The sequence below is a fragment of the Sander lucioperca genome, chromosome 1 (genome assembly GCF_008315115.2).
Source record: "Sander lucioperca isolate FBNREF2018 chromosome 1, SLUC_FBN_1.2, whole genome shotgun sequence".
Lineage (NCBI taxonomy): Eukaryota > Metazoa > Chordata > Actinopteri > Perciformes > Percidae > Sander > Sander lucioperca.
This window is the reverse complement of record NC_050173.1, coordinates 10,727,286-10,743,928: the sequence shown is the minus strand read 5'-3', so window position 1 is coordinate 10,743,928 and position 16,643 is coordinate 10,727,286. Positions and strand designations below refer to the sequence as shown.

The following is a 16,643-nucleotide window of genomic DNA, read 5'->3' as shown; positions in this document are numbered from 1 at the left end:
CAAAAAATTAAAAAATAAAGTGGTTTTGTGTTGGTACAAGTTATTGGCTTTAGAGCTTTGCATCAATCTAGCACCTTGTCAAAAAATATGATTGTAGAAGAGAAAGTCTTAGCAATTTTTCTTTTTATTGGATTTTCAAATATAGTTTCCATGATGTCAAACATGAGTTAGAATTATGGTAAATACATAATGCAAAAATATCAGCAGCCTGTAATATTTTACTTCCACTGAATACAACTGTGATAATAAAAATAAAAAAGTTACAGGCGCACCACTGCTAACTATAGCTTTGGTATAAAGCTCCTTAGCACTCAAATTTGACCTTGGCAAATGAACTCTTTCAGAAACAATAACCAAAAGTTTTAGTAATACAGTTTGGAGTAAAAACAATCGTCTGCTGTCAGGACAAACGTCTGCAGTGTTGATTATGTTAACATTTGGATCACTCTGTAGCTGCTTAGATTAGTGTACCAGTTACCTGCCTGGCAGGAAACATCAGCTACATCTAATGTAAAAAAAACAAACAAAGTTAGGTATCTGACACGTCAAAACCAAATGAGATTGTGAGCCAAACTAGACCTAAAAAAACCCGTGAATATTGCATTTCTCCATGTCAGGTGGTAAGAAAGAGATATTTTCATGTTGTTTTGTGTCTGCCTAATGTGGTAGTAGGCATCTGTTTGCTAAAACATCAGCCATACAGCCTTGATAACCTTAGACTTTGTAAGGGTTATGTTACTGTGAGTGTGTTTGAAAGTCTTTCTGTCCTCTAGTGTTCAAACAAAAAAGCTAGTTGTTAGCTTTAACTAAGAACATGATTAACATGCATAAACACAACTTGTTGAGACATACGCCGTGTCAAAATTCCATTTTACATACTGAGGCTAAGCTGCTTTTTAGTATGTGCTGTGTTCAGACTTGAAAAGTGACTAAAGAAAGTAAAACCAGACAGCATGCATACTAAAGATGGTCGATTATTGAGTGTGCTGTTGATGCACACTATTCTCCCACAATGCAATGCGCTAAGTAAATTGAGCTGCGCTAGCTAGTTAAAATAAATTGTGGGTGGTGGTGAAACAGCTCAAATCTCAAAAAATCTAATATTTTAATACTAAACATTTTGATGTCTCTTAACTGACAGTAACCTTCCAAAGTTGCAGTTTGATTGACATCATGCATATTGCATCATATATGGTAAAGTATGTTGATATTTTTTTATATACTAACTGGTAAAAATAGTTACAGATTAGTATGTACGACATACTTACATACATACATATAGAAGTAGTATGAAGTCTGGATTTAGGACACAGCTGTAGTCTCATACAATAATCTGAGTGAATTGCGTGACAATGGTTGAATGTAATTGATGCAAATATTCATTTTACAGATTTAATCCATGATATACTACAGTACTGACAGTGTATTACTCACCTATTTGAGTATTTAGTTTGGCTTAAGTATATATGTTTGGCTACTGATGCACCTCTAATAACAACACCAGAAAATTCATTCATTCATTCATCATTATTTTATATTTATTAATATTGAAACTAATTTCACTCAAGGTCCATGATATAGAATTAGTGCAAACCATAGACTCAATCATGTCAAAAAGGAGTTTTTTGACAGTTTTTTAAGCAAAAGCCAAATGGGTGAATGCATCAACTGGACGGTTATGATTTTGTCTCAAATAACCAACACATCATTTCTCCAAGAAGGAGGCAAGGCTGCTTCTAGCGCGGCGGGCTTTCTCTATGCTATCGAAAGTTGGAGTCCCATAAGGCAAGTCCAGACGGTCATGTTCAGACGTCATGATACTCTCAGCCTCCCCTGAAGGTACAATGGAAAAAAAAATACAATGTGTGGTATTGTGGCAAATGGGTGTCGGTGAAACCAACTACTTTTGTCCTACACATTCAGGAGTTGTGTTCTCTTTTGAAATAAGCCAGTAAATGTATTAATGTGTCAGCTAATTATTGGGTTTCTGCCTCTCTGAGCACTAACGGCAGAGAAAAAATGGAGGGTTAGAAATGAAGTTTAATATATTTGTATTATATCTGGTTTTACATATGTATATGTTGTTGATACTCCCAAAAAAAATGTACGCATATGAGGTATTAGGTAAGATTAGATTAATTTAATGGAAAACCGCTAGTTAGTGAAAATGACTTAAAATGGCATGTGGCTATATTTCGGGAATACACAGATGTTTAAATATTACACATGCTAATGTCTGACCAACCATTTAATTGCATTTATATGCATTTGCGATAGTGCTGCAGAATAACACTTAACTTTTGTAATAAAGGCAATTTTGTTTAATAAACTTTTGATAATTGTGATTATCAGCTCTCATAAATGTTGAAGCAAATGTGGCAGAAATATAATGGATTTTAAAAAGATAAAGGTAACAGATAGGATAACACTTGTTTTTTTTTTCTGGACAGCGTTAAAGCCTTGCTTGTGTGGGGTAATGATGATAACTGCTTGGTCCTACCTCTAATGCGATAAATAAGCGTGCCGTAGGCGCTGTCCACCTGGTAGGCAAATATGCAGCCGAGAGGGACGATGGGAGCCAATAGGAACGGTTTCTTTCTTTTAATGGCACTGAAGAAAAGTAGAGACAAAAAAAGAACATCTTAGTATTTTCCACTGTAATTATGCGATAAAAAAAGATAAATAAAAGCATAAAAGCAGAGAATGCATACTTCTATTTAGGCTACACAATTACATTTAATTACAGAAAGGTGAATCTGCGATATGCATTAAAATACCCACAGACTTTTTGAAATTTCCCCATCCTTGGAATATAGAACGATACATTGTGGAAAATGTCAAGTGAATCAGACTCACAACCACTGAGTTACAGACATTTAAATATGTCATGTTGTGGTAGTGCCACATATAGGTGTGATTTTTAGCAAGAATGTAATTGCTACACCGTTACACTTGATGTGACTGCTGTGTCTAACCCTTACAAAACGTCATACATTTAGCTGCACCAGTAAAGGCTACTAGACTGTGATTCATTTAATCCTCAAGCTGTGAAGACTTACAAGCTGATACAGGTTGTTCTCTCAATGCGCATTATTACTGGCCGGGTGTTTGTATGTGTATGTTAGAAACAAGAGATCATCTCTGTCTGGGTGAATGTGGAGCTGACCTCTATGAGCAGTTGAATTCAAAACTCACCCAACAGTGAGTCCAACTGTAACCACTGTAAAGAAAGCCCCAAAGTATTTGAGAATCTCTCTGGACCAGGCAACCTGCATAGCCATCTGTCTCTCTCTCATCTGGTTCTGCATCAGAATCTGACGCTCCATCTACACACACACACACACACACACACACACACACACACACACACACACACACACACACGAGAAGGGACACAAAAGACACGTCATCAGGCTAAACAGACTTTTAAAACCAAATATGGACACTGCCTTGTGTCTCTCAATGTACAACTTTATAACATGAAATATTTGATGATCAGAAATAAATTGTTTCAGGTATACAAATAAAACAAAAAGAATAACAAAATGATATTACCAGATAAATAAAATACTAGAGGCTGATATTAGCTTATTGCAGCTATATCAGTATCGGCATTTATGTTGGCCAATAGGAAAAAACATTTCAATACCACAAATGCCAAATATATGTTTGAGGAAATATAGTTTGTCCACCAGAGAGCACCAACAACTTTATTTTTCAGATGTAAAATGTCCCACTCAGTACATATCTTGTCACGTACATATTAGAGCCAAATGTAAGTGTATGTGTTTATGTGAAAAATAATATCTAATGTCTATATAACCCTGGATATTAAAGCAGTGAGACATAGAGGCATAGGGACAAAGACAGGGTCAAAGAAACGAGGGACAGCTGGCCCTGTCTCAGAAATACTGTGTCATGCTGATGAACCTCAGTTAAATATATCTTTTGTCTGCCGTTTCCTGTTTGACATTCACTCACATATACATGCTCTCTGCATAACGATTGCTATTGAGCTGACTGAGTGACATTCTCATTCAAAAAGCCTTTATCTCTTAAAAAAGTCAATGTGTCAAAGATGAGCTTTTATTTCCACTTAAGGACCGTGACATTAACTCAATGATGACGCAAGTGGATGACATAAATTACAACATGTCGGAAAAGCAACATTTTGGTTTCTGCCCATATTCACCAACAGGTCTGTATATCTGCATTAATGGCTAGACATTAATAATAATAATACGTGTATTTAATATAGCACTTTTACAGTGCTATTATATTGTTATATAACAATAACAATAGAAATAAAAATAAAAACAATAAAAAACTTAAAAAAACAAAAGAAATTACAAACATGAGTCAAAGGCCAGTTTAAATAGGTAAGTCTTTAGCTGCTTTTTAAAAGCATCAACAGAGACCACAGAAAGTATGACAATAGGAAGGGTGTTCCACAGTGTTGGAGCCCCCACTTCAAAGATCCCCTTTTGATTTTAGTCGAGTGTGAGGGACAACCAGTAATCCCAGGTCAAAAGACATAAATGACCTACTGGTTATGTAAGGAAGGAGCAGGTCCGAGATGTACACAGGTGCTGGACAATGCAAGGCTCTATATGTCAGAACAAGAACCTTGAAATGAATCCTGAATATGACAGGAAGCCAATGTAAAGAGGATAGGATGGGAGTGATGGGAGTCGTCCTGCTGGACCTGGTCAACAGCCTTTGCCAATACCATTACATGGCATTCAAGCTAAAGTGAATGAAACTTACCCACTTACTCAAAACTGCCAAACTGATGCACATACACTTACTTACACTATATACACTCTCATATACCCATACATTTATACTACTGACCCTACTGTCCTATAGAGGATTCATACTTATACCACTACTGTATATCAGTTCTACACAGTCTTCCTATCATACCTCCTGCTGTTTATTCTACGTCTTACTATTATCAGTACTTGCATTACTTTCACCTGCAGTATATATATTATATACTTCTACTTATACCTGCACTGCCTACTGTAACTGTTGCACGTTCATTCATGTACCGTTCATACTAAAATTTGAGCCAGTCAGCATCCTTTGAAAAAAACGAGGCAAAACATCTACATGTAGGTAACAGAGAAGGAGGAGCAATTTATCAAGCTAGGCTATAAGGTGCAGGAGCCTCTGAAACAAGTCAAGAGTTAATTTAACAATGTTCTATGAGGGAGTTGGCTTCGTATTGAACAACTCCCAGCACTAAATGTGTTTAACTTATTAAGCAAGATAAATAATGGCAAGACTGATCAGTCAACCCTCCATCAGGGCCTGACAGTAGAAATGAGAAATTGTCTCCAGTCATCAGCTTTTCATTGATGGAGAATTGGCCATCAGCTATATGACAGATATTATTAAAATTTCTATGGAATGGTTGGAATGGTTTAACATATTCTATATGTAGCGTAGTTAATGATTTCACTTGCCATCACTATCACGGTGTAATCATTTCAATTTACATTTTATATGATTTATCAGTCATCAGTTAATTTTTTTTATACTGTTAACTGTCTCGTTTTATACTGCTTTATATCCTGTTTTGAATTAGTTTATTTTCCTCTGCTGCGCCCCTGCAGACTTGGGCGGTGCACCCCAAATTTTGTTTACAGTCTGCATGTGGCGACTCCATGGTAGATTGCCTTAATATTAGCTTCACTATATATTTATTTTATTCGCCTTCTTATCTCTAAAACTGTGTTTTGTATTTATGTATCTTCAGCTTTCAGTTACTTGAGTAAATGCAGTATGTCGATTTTGTTTCTTTCATTGTTTTAAATGGTGTTTTTCTGTTAATTAGTTGTCAACATGTATCGTTTTTGCAAGCTTCATTTTAGCTTAAATTCACTACATTCTTATTTGTTTTAGCATTCGTTGTGAGAGTGGCTATGACAAACTGTGGAGAACTACTGTAACTGTTATCCTGTGTTACTTACCAGGTAATAAACGGCTGGTTGGAGCCAAAGAGAGTGTTTCATCGATACACACAACGCACAGGAGTACACAACCGCTAGATATATAATGACAAAGCTTTGCCCAGACAGCCCGGTTTGCAACATTCAGAAGTCCAGTGAAGATGTTATACTGCTGCCTCTCATGTTTATCCAGGTCTACGTCACCTGGCAACTCTAATAACAGAAGCTGTTATAGCACTAATCTAATTATTTTGTTCGTTAATACATGACGGAATCAAGTGGGGTGATTGGCTAATGATAAAAGTAGTAGAGGAGAAGGAATGCGTTTAATTAAGAAAACAGCTCAGGAGGGTTAAGCTGTCATCACCAGGTTGAGACGTCGCTGGCAGGTAAAATACAGTAAAAGGCACTTCAGTTAATGAAGCACAATCAAATATTAAATGTATTCAAATGTGTTTTTTTAAACATGCTGTTAGACTGATTGTGGAGAGTGTAATCAACATTAGTGAACGTCAAAAGCTCATTTTTGTCGAAAGCTATTAAAAAAAAAAATCACAAAAAATACAGTACAGTATATGTAGACATAATGATATTGGTGCAAATGAGTTTTTTAATGAAACCGGTTATTGAGCAGAACTTAACACAACTGCGCCCCTATTGTGTGAGACAAATATCACAACTTCCTGTCTGCTTGGAGGAGGTAGAATGAAATTGCTGCTTATCTTTTGCAAACTTCAGTTTAACCAAATGTCTACAGAGCCTAGACTAGCTCACTCATAATAGGACAAATCATTTTATTTTACACTGTATTTCATAGAGGTGGCTGAAATTGATCGATTGGTCACATTTCATTATAGTAACAATCAGTTACAATCAATCAATAATTGATTTTAGAGCTGAAATTATCTGCTTATTAATCAATTATTTGGTCACATATGAGAGTGAATTGAATATCTTTGGATTTTGTGAAGTGTTGGTTGGACAAAACAAGTAATTTGTAGATGTCACCATGGACTCAGAGTTTTTTCTGACATTTTAAGGGCCAAAGGTTTAATCAATTAATCAACAAAACAATTGTCAGATGAATCAATAATGCAAACACAAACATTTAAACAAAACATTTAAGGTGAAAAACCATCCACAGCCATCCCCAAATCATAAGCTGGGAACACAGGCATACATTTCTGTGTACACTTTAGAAGTTTCTATGTACATTTGCTTTTGTTCATCATGAAACTTTGAAAAAACTTTGAAATCAATTCCTGTCACCATGCTGACTACCCTCACCAGGAAGGAAGAGGCTACAAACATTTTAAGAGTGTGTCATACTCAAGGAGTAATGTTTCAAAGAAATAGAAATAGAAATGGCTTTTGCAACCAACAGTGCTTGGTCTCTAATGATGGGGTCAGCGGAGCTAAATTAGTGAACAATAGTGAACTCAAGGATGCCTCATTAAAATGAGACAAAGTTGAAAAAGAAACCAAATGCAGCAGGTGTTGTTAATGAGTCAAGAATTATTATGTTTTGATTAGATATCTTTCCAAGGACATCAAGGGGAAACTACCCATTATTATATTATTTTCCTCAGGAGCGAGAAAGTGTAATGAAGGGTTTCTGGTGACATGGTTAAAGAGACTCAATAGAAACTGCCCACTGTTGAGATCCCTCGAGAACTACATACTGTACCTTCAAGGGATTTTTACTGTTTGCATTCGCATCGCCATAGGACCACTGAAGTGACGTAAGCCAGCTGGCCGGTTGGTATAGCAACTAGGGGTGCAACGGATCACGTAACTCGTTTTCGGGTGAAGGGTTTCTGGTGACATGGTTAAAAAGACGTCACCTGTCGTGAAGTCATCACTTCTCTCATCTGGGTCGCAAAACAGGAAGTAGAACAGAAATACTGGATCTTTGATTTTCTGGAAACTACCTACTTCCTGTCAATGATAAGCATTGTTTCCCTTTAGTCAATAGCTTGTACGTTTATTTTAAAGAGGGTGCAGAATATTCCAATGGAGATTTAAAAAAGTAGTTAAAAGATATAGAAATTCTTTTAGTGGAAGGTTAATCTGAATATAATCAGCGTAATGTGTTCACACAAAATCAACACCTCTCACTGTCTCATGAGAAGCCTGTTTGAATGATGCATTCAAGTGCAATCTACTGCAAAAATGACTTCCCTAGTCAGAAATTTGCTTGTGAATGCAGTGCTGTTTATTATTTTTGTATTATTCCTTTAGACTCTGAAATGTAAAAAAAAAGATAAAAAAATACCCATTACAAGAGTCCAATGTGACATCTTCAAATGTCTTGTTTTGTTCCCAAAATGTTCAGTCTACAATGATATATGACGAGAAAATCATCAATTACTCTCATTTGAGAAGCTAACCACAAAATGTTAAGCATTTTTTCCCCAAGGACTGCAGATGCTAATTAGCTAAACATGATGTTATTGTTGTAATCTGTAAATGTAAGAAAACAAAACTGTATTGATGACTCTTGAATGTCAGAGCCCTCAACCAACACATCAACCCCCATGGACATAATGTTGGTCTCTGCTTAAATTGTGCTTCTGTACATCAATATGTTTTATACTTTTTGGATGAATTACAAATTAATCTATAAACATAATAAAGAATTAGGTTCACTGACATTGAAAAGATGGCCCAGACAAATGCCTGTGAGGGATGATTCCAGTATGTTTAACTCCACACCCTCAGCATCATCTGCACTGACGCAGCTGACATGGAATTGAGATTTAAATATGAGAGAATCCGCCTGGATATTAAACTCAGCTTTGATGAACACTCCAATCATAAACACCAATCATAAACTCTGCCAGCAAAAGCTCTCCATCATTCAGAAACTGTTGCACCCCACCTACCGCTCCCCTTGTATCAAAGCTTCAAACAGCCATTGCTGCATCTGCCACTTTACCACACTCACAGTCACCAACAGGAACAAACATATCCAAACCACACTGCCACTAAATCCACTTCCAACTTCACAGATGTGAACACAAACGCTGCCAACATCCAAATCACTCAATATCTGGTAACAATCACACAATTGCCTTGTCAGACAATTTGTGCCTTCTGTTGACACGACTGGAAATTGGGTATCATTTGAAAGTTTCCAATTCCAGCGCAGACACAATTTCTGAGTTTTGGTAGCAATACAAAAATGATATATAAACATGCTTCTTTTATATATGACAGTTTTAGATGCTTGTTGCGATAGACACATTTTGGTTGATACCAGATAAGAATTGAGGTGTGATACCCAGCCATAGCAATGTGCCTTAACATGATGACTTAGTCAAAAATACTTCAGGGACTTTGCATTTCTTAAGTGCCGACATGTCTCAACCCATGTAAAATCAACTGAGTTACTTACTGTAGCAAAATAACAAAGCAATATAGGCGTTTTCGGACCAAACTGTTCTGTTCCCTGAGAACAACTGCCCACTGTTGAGATCCCCCGAGAACTACATACTGTACCTTCAAGGGCTTTTTTTTTTGCATTCGCATCGCCATAGGACCGCTGAAGTGACGTAAGCTGTCAACTAGGGGTGCAACGGATCACATAACTCATGGTTCGGATCACGGTTTTGAGTCATGAATCAGATAAATTTTCGGATCAGCACAAAAAAGGGTTGACAATATATATTTGTTTTAATGCTTTCCATGTATTACTTAAAGAACATAAAGCTGAACATAAAACACAGTGCATTCAAGCCGGGGCGCGGAGTTCGCTTTACCGGGGAAGGGACTTTCACCCCGGAAATGGATGTTCCATGGGAGTGTTAAAAACCAAAACACAATCTTTTTCCTAAACCTAACAAGTCGTATTGGTGCCTAAACTTAACCTTTGTCGCTGCATAACACTCAGTTTTTGTCGCCTAAACTTAACAGTTAACAGTAGACTTACCTTAAAATTACTATATGTAACTTTCAGTTCGTGTTGATTTCACAAACTTTGTGACTTTGGACAAAAGCGGTAGTGTTTTTACCACACGTGCTGTCGTTAAGGTCTAGGAGTTAGCGTTACCGGGAGGTCATATAGTTGTGATGAATATTTTGCTCAGACATAAAATCATTTATTTACAATAAGAGAATACATTACAGATGCATTGCTGCATTTAAGTGTTGCATACGGTAACTTAGCCTACTTTGACAGGCGACTGTCCATTTCTCTGATGCTCCATTGTTCCGACCTCTCAATAACCTGAAAAATTCCCTTTGATCCTACAGCCCACTAGTCCGACGTCCCTTTGTTTCGAAAAAATAAACCCTCTGCCCCGACATCCCATTGTTCCGACCATATAGGCTTTTGTGGGTCACCTCCCATAACAGCGGGCAGGGGCAACGGGCAGGGGCAGGGGCATTTGACCTTGAGTGGTTAAGGTTAGGATAGCCGATTGGTCAGGGGATAGGACCTGTTCAAATAGGGTTATGTTACAGTAGGTGATCCACCAAAGCCTATATGGTCGGAATGCAACTATAAGCTAGTTTGCCAACCACCATTTAAACTCAAATAAGTGAAGAAGACACAATGAAAAGGGGCTTAGAACTGTTCTTAGAACTCTGGTCCGAAAATGCCTATAGTGTTACCTTTATCTATATGCGTGCTTTAAAAATAGACAACGTTATGTCTCTTAGTGTCAAACTCAAAGCATAACTCTCGCCAAAATGCAACCTATGATCTTGTTGTGAATGTACAGGAGTCAAACTTTCGTTTAATAGCATATTTAGGACGGAACTGCCACTTTTAAGATTTACTGTATTTTGGTTTTTCAGTCAAATGGTCTTTTGAACGGGAGTGCTAGGGGCACTTTTATGCTAGCCTCAAAATAGCTATTTTTAAAACACTAAGAAGGCTCGACACAACATGAAACTTGAAGTATCACCAGGGTCTCTACACCTTAACGAAAGCATTGAGAACATTGTTTGTGTACACAGTTTACTAAAAAGAAAGGTTTAAAGTAAAAGTGCCCCTAGCACTCCCATTCAAAAGGCCATTTGACCGAAAAACCAAAATACGGTAAATCTTAAAAGTGGCGATTCCATACACTTTAGAATTGAAGGCAAGCATGGACAAGCAGCAGAAATGACAGTGACTGGAAAGAGCAGTGAAGAAAAAGTGAAAGAAAGAAATGAGCCACAATGAGTTCGCTTTGAAGGTGACAAGGTGAGAGTAGAGCTGGAACGTATGTGGGAAATTCACTGACATTTTCTGAAGGCTACAAGGATACGCAGAGTGGGACAACACCTGAATTACTGATGCACACAAATCATCACGGTCTACATACTAAAAGAAGATGTAACAGAAAGAGAGAGAAACCCACAATAAACACACAGAGATATATGGCTACCATGTTATTTGTATAAGTCTTATACGTATTTTTTCATGACAATTTAAATACATTGCATCATTTGCAAGTGCTTTATTTAAATTTAAAAGTAATTCTTTGTGTGTTTTTCAACAAGTAAAAAAGTTTGTGGCGGTTACTTGGGGTAGGCCTACCATTGTGATCCCTTTCTGATAAAACTGAAATGTTAACAATTTGTCCAGAGACCTCAAAGCTGTTTTGACGTCCCTTCTACTCTCCATTCAAATTTGCAGTGCACAAAGTCCTGTAGTGGACAGTTAAAGAGTTTTATTGTGATTCATGTTAACATTTTAATCAATACAGTACATCACATAACTGGTTAATGCTTGCTTCTTTCATTACGGGCATATAGCTAATGTTCACATTGCCTTTGTTTCTTGCTTTAGTAATGACCAGGCTTTAACTAAGATCAGATCATAGCACTTCAGTTTTAGCCACTACACACTGGCTCCAAGGAGAGAACTTTTTTGACCACCGCTAAGGAGGTTATGTTTTCGGTTTGGTTTATGCGTTTGTTTGTTTGCCATTCAATATCGGAGTGGATCCAAATCATGGTGCAGATAACACAAAATAAATTTTCACTTTCGTTAACATTGCAAGATAGGGCATTTGTGATGCATTCATTTGGTGTTGGAATAATCAGAAAAATGTGTCCCTGAGTGGGAAAACTCACACTGCATGAATATTATGAGATAGGGCATGCCTTGGCGGAGGTCTGTGCTCTCAGAGTGCCCTTCTAGTATGATTATTTACAAGGCACCTCATGGCAGAAGCCTCAGTGTTGTCTATCTATCTATCTATCTATCTATCTATCTATCTATCTATCTATCTATCTATCATTTGACCCGGGCCTTTTAGCTGTTCTCAGAACCTATTTGAAAACTACAGGATTTATTTGCAGCAATGACTCCCATCCAAAAGGTTGGTGTTTTTTTTAAATCATTTCCACCAGTTTTATTCTATTTATTTTATTGTGACTTTTATTAATAGTTTTACGTATACCTGATCAGCCTTGAGCTTCTTTTCTTTTTTTAAAATCACCCTGTGTTCTATTTTAGTTTTTTGTGTAATTTCTGGAAAGTGCTTTTTATTTATATAGGCTATAATTTATGTTTTTGACAAGGGCTCAACAACTAAAAAAATCTATTTATTTTTAGTGTTTGCATTGTCTTTAGAAAGTGAGGATCACAGTGGTCAAAGAACTGTGAAAACAGTGATAAAAACATACAAAACCTTGTAGGGAGGTCTTGCCTCTCTCACCTACTTCACATTCACAACCCCACTCAAGTTCAGTGACTGTGAACAAAAGGCACAACCCTATTATTAGCAACCAAGACCCCTCTTAAATATAAAATGAACAAAATGTCATTTTCCCAACTGTCACTTATCCTCAGGACATGCGTCATACAAACACACCCATATCCACTATTTTTCAAGTAATGTTTAAGATGGACACCGTGATTCAAACACAAAGCCCAATGACTTAGTAGTCCACAAGGGGAAGAGTGTGGAAATGATCAATTAGCTTTGACTAATGTGCCTTAAAAACACTGGCAAGCAATCATCTTTGACATCTTAATGCACGGGGAGGCAACAGCGTTGATCCATATATATTCGGAAATTGCCAGGGTCAATTTTATTCATTAAATTTGGCGATTTAAAGATGCAATTTCACCATTGGAGATAAAAAAAGCAGCAAAACGATTTCTGTTACAGACAGTAACATAACAGTTGACCATTAGCGACATTGAAGAGCTTTGTTTGACTGTTTCACAATTAAGGAAATTTCAGCCAAGATAGGTTAAATGTTAGGGGTGGGAATCACAGGGTACCTCAGGATACGATTTGATGAAGCACGAAGAACAATCATATATTGCCGTATCAATATTTTGTCCCACCCCTATTAAATGTATTAATCAAAATCACATATGAGCCAAATCACATATGCTTTCAATTTATTTTAAGCATACAGACAGATGATGGTAAAATGTCTTATTAATTTGGATAAAATGTGAATTATAAACATGAAACAATATGTAGTAAGTCAATGAAACAATGCAGATCCACTACAGCAATGCTTAAACAAGTACCCAATATTTACCTGTGAGTCATCGTCACGACCCAAATGAGGGCGCTCTAAAACTCAATTGCCAAACCCTTGCCATCCCTGAATAATATTAGACATCCTCTACCACATTTACAGCTGGGGGAGCAGGAGAAAATTACGGGGCAGAAAACACAACAACCTTTTGGGTGTATTTAGATAATGTCATTGGTGTTATGACAGCCACACATACCACCTGCTGCTCAGCAGCTTACAGGCATGAATAAATCACAACAAATTGGCCCCAAAAATCCTTTTTTCAAATGAAACAATAAGAGTGATAAAACATGTGGTCTCTAAATGGAAATGCTGAGATTCGAGCTGCAGCTTGTATCCCTTGCTTTGACACTGTGTGATTCAAAAAAGAAAGACAGAATGCCAAGACAAGACAGATAGGATAGATTAATGTGATGGCCAGATTGGTGGCCTAGGTCTGTTTTCTGGAAAAAACTGCCAAAGTTGTGGTCCATGCGATGTAGGCTGGTTCAATGGTACAATTGATGGATTATCCTGGAATATACTTAGCCTCATGTTTGCTGTGTAGTAATTACATTAAAAAGATATTATGTTAGATTTCATGTTTGCTGTGTAGGACTGCACAATAAATCTTTTTTTTTTTTTATCGTCTCTGCGATATCAACGTGCGCAATAAACACTGCGACACATTACAAAAGACACTAAAGGATTTTTTTGTTAGTTAAAAAAAAGTATCAGTGAAAAACTGCACTTTAAAATGTAAAAGTCTTTTTCTTTAATGGTGCCTTTTGTGTTCAGTTAAATGTTTAATTTAAGTTTCCACATCAATTCGTTGCATTTTAGCAGAATACTAAAAGCAGCAAGTAATAACGTTATCGCTATATTCAACAACATTATCGCATATCGTATATTTTGCTCATATCGTACAGCCCTATTGCTGTGTAGTTATTATGTTAAAAAATCCATTTTAGGAATATACACAATGTTAAGTACAGTAAGTACAGTTATCATAATTTTGTGCTTTAGTAGTGTGTTGCAAATTCCCATATTCCTAGACAAAATTACAACTCATCAAATTGCCACCCAGTAAACATGGGGCTTTTGGGGCCTTGGGTCATTTTCTTTTTAATTATTATTATTATTATTATTATTATTATTATTATTATTATTATTAATATAGTATCATGCATAAATAATGTGCCCAGCCCAAACAGGCTTACAAGACACCACTTAGAAAAAGAAATCAGAAACATATATTACAAATAATGCTAAACAAATAAACCATCCTGACGTTTTTTCCAAGCTTTATAAACAAATGTTAGCCCACTGATAAGCATGTACAGTAGTACATTTAGAGTAAGTGAGCTGGCAGACACTTTTGTTCAAAGCAACATACAAATGAGATACAATCTAAGCCAGTGGATCAAGGACAAGCCTTAAACTCTCACTTGTTCCACCTGACACAGGTACCACATGGTTGCAGGTGCATGAAGTAAACCATGAGTGAATAGCAAATTACATCTTCTGAACAATGTTGTTTTTAATACCATGTGAGTGGGTGCACCTTCACTCACCTGCAGCCGTGAATTGTGGAGCATGAATTCTTGCTGCTTTTTAAAGTTTGCATCCATGGGTTTAGACAGTAGAAACCCCATGGTGGCGCTCACTGTTGACCTAAAGATGCAGTAACGTTACTCAAAATGATGCCGCAACCAAACGTTACAATAAGAACGCACAAATACTTAATGTATAGAGTACAACCACCGTTAAACTGTGTTTACTTGAACATGTAAGTTTATCGCACTTTCACTGCACTGTAGCTTTGCCTTATTTCATTGCTTCTGTAATAACTTGATGCTAATAGCGTTACCGTCTAATACATGTTGCTATTGCTAGGTGCTAGCAATGCGTAACGTTTGCAAACGACTTGGTGTATGATTCTGTGATTTTTGGGCTCACCTGTTAGATCTGGCTAAGGATATGTGCTAATATTACTAACGTTAACGTTACATGCAATAGCTTTCCATACTTCACTCGATAAGCTTCGGTTTTAACCTTGCGTGGTATGTTAGCTTGGTTAACTAAAAATGAAAGCTAACGTTAACATTACATACCTAGTAACGTATACTTTGAAGACGGTAACGTTAGGCTAAATACAATAATGATACTCGTCACCAAAGCAGTACTGACGGATATTCAAGGGCGCATGTCTCTGAAAACAAAACGTATGAACAGCATGAATGTATTGCACAGTTACACACCTGGTATAAATAAACACTGTACTTCCGGTCAAACTTTCAAAATAAAACAAAAAGCATGTTACATCAATCATAAACAAGAAGGATGCTTTCCAAATATACAAACTAATATTATAGGAGCATTATAATGACAGTCCAACATCAAAATAAGTCATTGTAAACTGACTATAAAGCAAAGGAATATCATGGTAATTTTCCATCAGGGACAAATTACACTGATCATTCAAAGGAATTCATTCAAACCAATTAACACGCTGCTGCTCTAAGTAAGGGAAACACATGGGTTGGGAAATATACAGTTTACACAGTGGTTGTGTTATAAAGAAGTGTAGTGCTTGTCCCATCCATGTGCATAAACGGTCCCATCCCACAGTCCATGGTCCCACTTGAAATAAAATAAGAAATGGCTCCCTCTGTTGGTGTTTGTGGGTCTCAGTCCATAATTGATTATTTTACAGTCGGTGCCTTGTTTGCATTTAGAATCAAATGTATAGGCCTATGTCTCAGAATTAGAAGGACTTTCTGAGGATTAAATCGGAATTATGCAGAATTCAAAGGCTGGATTACAACCAGCCCCAGGGTTATGTGAGGTTTTGACCACAGGGTCAATAAAAAAACGTTCCCCTTACTTTAAAGTAACTTAAGTTATTAGTTAGTACGACTTTATGTAATTGTTGTGGTAGGCTCCAGCGCCCAGCACAGAATAAGTGGATACACAATTTTTTTTATAGACTTTGCACAATCGGGGCCCTTAATAGGTGGGAGAATACTACAGTGACTGTGTGCGAGAGTTAGTATCCCAAGCTGGTTTTTGTTTGGTTCAGCCTTGATCAGTCAAAGTGAAAATCTCTATGCTGCAGTGAACCATATCAAGCCAAGCTATCTTTTTTCATCAATGCAACAGCGTTGGAGAATCCTGGCCAACTTTCACCTTCCTGGACACCTGATATTCCAT

At 36.9% G+C, this 16,643-nt stretch overlaps 1 protein-coding gene and 1 long non-coding RNA gene across 3 annotated transcripts; one reads left to right on the top strand and one right to left on the bottom strand.

The window, feature by feature from the left end:
• Positions 1 to 106: 106 nt before the first annotated feature.
• Positions 107 to 15,696, bottom strand: plgrkt (plasminogen receptor, C-terminal lysine transmembrane protein). Of its 2 annotated transcripts, none has more exons than XM_031277699.2 (5): positions 15,545 to 15,696; positions 15,005 to 15,104; positions 3,196 to 3,326; positions 2,501 to 2,610; positions 107 to 1,833 (listed from the first exon to the last, which is right to left on the bottom strand). In XM_031277699.2, the coding sequence occupies exons 2-5, from the start codon at positions 15,083 to 15,085 to the stop codon at positions 1,706 to 1,708; spliced, it is 450 nt and encodes a 149-aa protein (XP_031133559.1). In that variant the 5' UTR covers positions 15,086 to 15,104; positions 15,545 to 15,696; the 3' UTR covers positions 107 to 1,705. The 2 variants fall into 2 exon arrangements, with proteins under 2 accessions (XP_031133559.1, XP_031133560.1); XM_031277700.2 differs by lacking the exon at positions 15,545 to 15,696 and adding an exon at positions 15,390 to 15,535.
• Positions 3,700 to 10,644, top strand: LOC118493899. Its single transcript, XR_004895960.1, has 3 exons — positions 3,700 to 3,751; positions 6,011 to 6,013; positions 10,634 to 10,644. It is a non-coding gene; the product is annotated as an uncharacterized LOC118493899 (long non-coding RNA).
• Positions 15,697 to 16,643: the final 947 nt, after the last annotated feature.

Coding starts and splice junctions, on each gene's coding strand:
- plgrkt (XM_031277699.2), bottom strand. CDS start 15,085: ATGGGGTTTCTACTGTCTAAACCCATGGATGCAAACTTTAAAAAGCAG. Junction 3,327..15,004: donor TCCACAATTCACGGCTGCAG/GTGAGTGAAGGT, acceptor GTGTGTGTGTAG/ATGGAGCGTCAGATTCTGAT. Junction 2,611..3,195: donor ACAGTTGGACTCACTGTTGG/GTGAGTTTTGAA, acceptor ACTTTTCTTCAG/TGCCATTAAAAGAAAGAAAC.